At 38.7% G+C, this 2,969-nt stretch overlaps 1 protein-coding gene across 1 annotated transcript in view; it reads left to right on the top strand.

Annotated features, from left to right (window-relative positions):
- The first annotated feature begins 275 nt into the window (after positions 1-275).
- The window catches only part of Vkorc1l1 (vitamin K epoxide reductase complex, subunit 1-like 1), a 19,700-nt gene continuing 17,006 nt past the window's right edge, over positions 276-2,969 (top strand). Inside the window, 1 exon segment of the mRNA XM_013033214.1 lies at positions 276-704. Within this exon segment, the coding sequence (XP_012888668.1) occupies positions 556-704 (149 nt within the window). The 5' untranslated portion in view covers positions 276-555.

The raw sequence follows: 2,969 nt of genomic DNA, 5'->3' as shown, positions 1-2,969 counted from the left end.
TATGTTACCAGGACATATGTAGGACTTGTGTTCTCACACATAGCTTAGTGAAAGGTTTCAGTTTATGTACTTGGAATGAAGGAATGGATCAACTACTGATGTAGCTTTCAACTGACCTCAAGGGATATTTGACAAAGACTGAAGACATTCTGGTAGTCATAGCTGGAGATGGGAAATAGTGCAAGGACCTAGTAGGTGGAGGCCAGGGATAGTGCTAAACACTTGGCAACATACAGAGCCACAAAAGAATAATGTAGTCCAAAAGGCCAGTGTGCCACTACTAAGAGACCCTGGCTTCAATTCAGAATGGCTCATCAGCCAACACCGATAGTGTTATGTTTTGGAAAAGAGAGGATAGAGAATCAGGCTGCTTAGAGATTCTGATGGGCACATTGACATGTTTAGGTATGTTGTATTAGAAATACAGAAATACAGTGACTGGCAGCCCTGTGTGAGTAATCACACTGAACAAAAGATACTTAAGAAGTTTGGCAACTTAGCTTATTTTAGAACTGGATAGCATTCTCAACTAATTTTACATTTTAAACATAGGGAATGTCAAATATAGGGTTACTGGTTTTCCTTATTTTACAGATGGGGTCGAGGATTTGGTCTTTTGGGTTCCATTTTTGGAAAAGATGGTGTATTAAACCAGCCAAACAGTGTCTTTGGACTTATATTTTATATACTGCAGTTATTACTTGGTAAGTATCTATACAGCATTACAAAAATGAATTTGTTATATTCCATTTAGTGTTTTGTGTCTTTGCTCTGAAGTGTCTTTATATTAAATAAAAGCATATGTCAATGATATAGAATCACTAAGATTGTAGCCTATTTCTGTGTTATGAAAACATGGTTCAAGTAAGGTTTTTTAGTTTGTTTGTTTTAATGATGTCAACATTGATATCAGTTGGTGTTAAATCATGAACAGCAGCATTTCATTGCAGTTCTATTGTGGACATTGTGCTCCGGTCTTCATTGTACACTTGGCTTCTACTGTCTTGCAGGCTGTGTAGCCATTTAAAAGTATTATGTATTGAGAAAACATTAACTGAAGATGATGTTCCTTAATCCACCACTTTAAATGCCTACTGCTTCCACTGCCTGCTGGTGTTTTTTGTTTTGTTTTTCTTTTCTTTTGCAGTACTAGGGATCAAACCCAGGCCTCCCAAAAGCTAGGAAAGTACTCTACAACTGAGCTACATCCTCAGCTCTGTCTTCTGCATTTCAAAACCTTCAAAATGGTTTTGTGGGATTGCTTACCTTCAATGTAGTGCTGCCTATTTTCTGTTTTGTTTTTGTTGACCTCCAAGTTTCACATTTTCTTTGTTCTTAATAATGCTACAGTAATCAACTTTGTTTAAAGTTCCCTCTTCCCCAGCCCTCTGAACTATCCCCACAAAACTCATTTCCAGGTGTAGAATTAATGAATCAGAACACATAGGAATTTTAGTGGATTCTAACAGTTGTCTGTCTTCGTCCAGGCTTCATATTTTACAAGTGTCTGTCCGATTTCTAAGATCTTAGTAGCTGTTTTTTTAACTTTACCATATTTTAATTTCCCTTTTTTGCTGGATTATTGAGATCGTTTATTTTTCATATTTTTACAAACACTTTAACCCATTCTTTATCCTTTCTGTTTTGTGAATATTTTTGTATTTTATATTTAAACACCTTCACTTCTGCCCTTTGCATTGCAGCTGTTAATATTTTATCCCATGGTTTACAAGTGTTTCTGTGATTGATTCATTAAAAATACATTTTATCGCTGGGCCCTGGTGGCTCATGCCTGTAATCCTAGCTATTCAGGAGGCTAAGATCTGAGGATCACAATTCAGAGCCAGCCTGGACAAGGAAAGTCCCTGAGACTCTTTTTTTTTTTTGGGGGGGGGGTCCGGTCGTGGGCCCTGAACTCTGGGCCTGGGCGCTGTCCCTCAGCTCTTCAGCTTAAGGCTAGTGCTCTACCACTTGAGCCACAGCGCCACTTCCGGCTTTATTCTTTTTGCTTATGTGGTACTGAGGAATCGAACCCAGGGCCTCATGCATGCAAGGCATTGCTCTACCACTGAGCCACCTTCCCAGCCCTCCCTGAGACTCTTAACTGCAATTAACCACCAGAAAACTGGAAATGGTGCTGTGGCTCAAGTGGCAGAGCTCTAGTCTTGAGCTGAAGAGCTCAGGGTCATGCCCAGGCCCAGAGTTCAAGACTTACAATTGACAAATAAAATAAAATAATAATAATAATACATTTAACTCTTCTGTCTGAAGTTGGTTTGTCACGAGGCAAATTGTGTGGATTTTTCTGAATAATCCTATCAAGTCTGCCCAGTTCTGCATATGTTTATTGCTCGCAGATATAAAGATGTGTACGTAAGGGTACTCATAGCAGTGGCATTTAAAATAGCAAAAAATTAGAAGTAGTCCATATTAGGTAATGACTGAATGAATTGGGGCACATCCATATTAGAAAGGACTACTTAGGTATTGAGTGAAAACAGAGGATTGAAACAGCACTGAGTGAAAAGCAAATGATAGTTCAGTAGGCATAAGGCACATGTATGCTTGCATGCATGCATGTAACTGTAGAGCAGGAGCTGGTGGTTAGTGGGGAGGAGAAATTCACTTCGCATTTATGTACATTTGTTCTCTTGGAATTCTAAAGAACCACATAAAATTATGAACATAAAGTAAAAATCCATTAAAAGTATTTTCTTTTAATAGGAAAGAGCCTAAGGAAAATCTGATGATTAATTTAGCAGATAGAAACAGTCAGATTTTTCTTAATAAGATTAACTTGTTATACGTATTCCTTCCATTCATGCTTCCTGGGACATTTTAGACTCCACACATGCTCATGTGATGTCAGTGGAAGCGCATCTGAGCATATCCAGAGACTCTGCGTCCACTCCCTTCCATTCTTTTTTTTTTTTTGGTCCAGCCATGGGGCCTGAACTCTGGGCCTGGGC

This window comes from Dipodomys ordii, unplaced genomic scaffold (genome assembly GCF_000151885.1).
Source record: "Dipodomys ordii isolate 6190 unplaced genomic scaffold, Dord_2.0 Scaffold164, whole genome shotgun sequence".
Taxonomy (NCBI): domain Eukaryota; kingdom Metazoa; phylum Chordata; class Mammalia; order Rodentia; family Heteromyidae; genus Dipodomys; species Dipodomys ordii.
The sequence above is the reverse complement of the archived record's forward strand: the minus strand, read 5'-3'. Positions and strand labels throughout refer to the sequence as shown.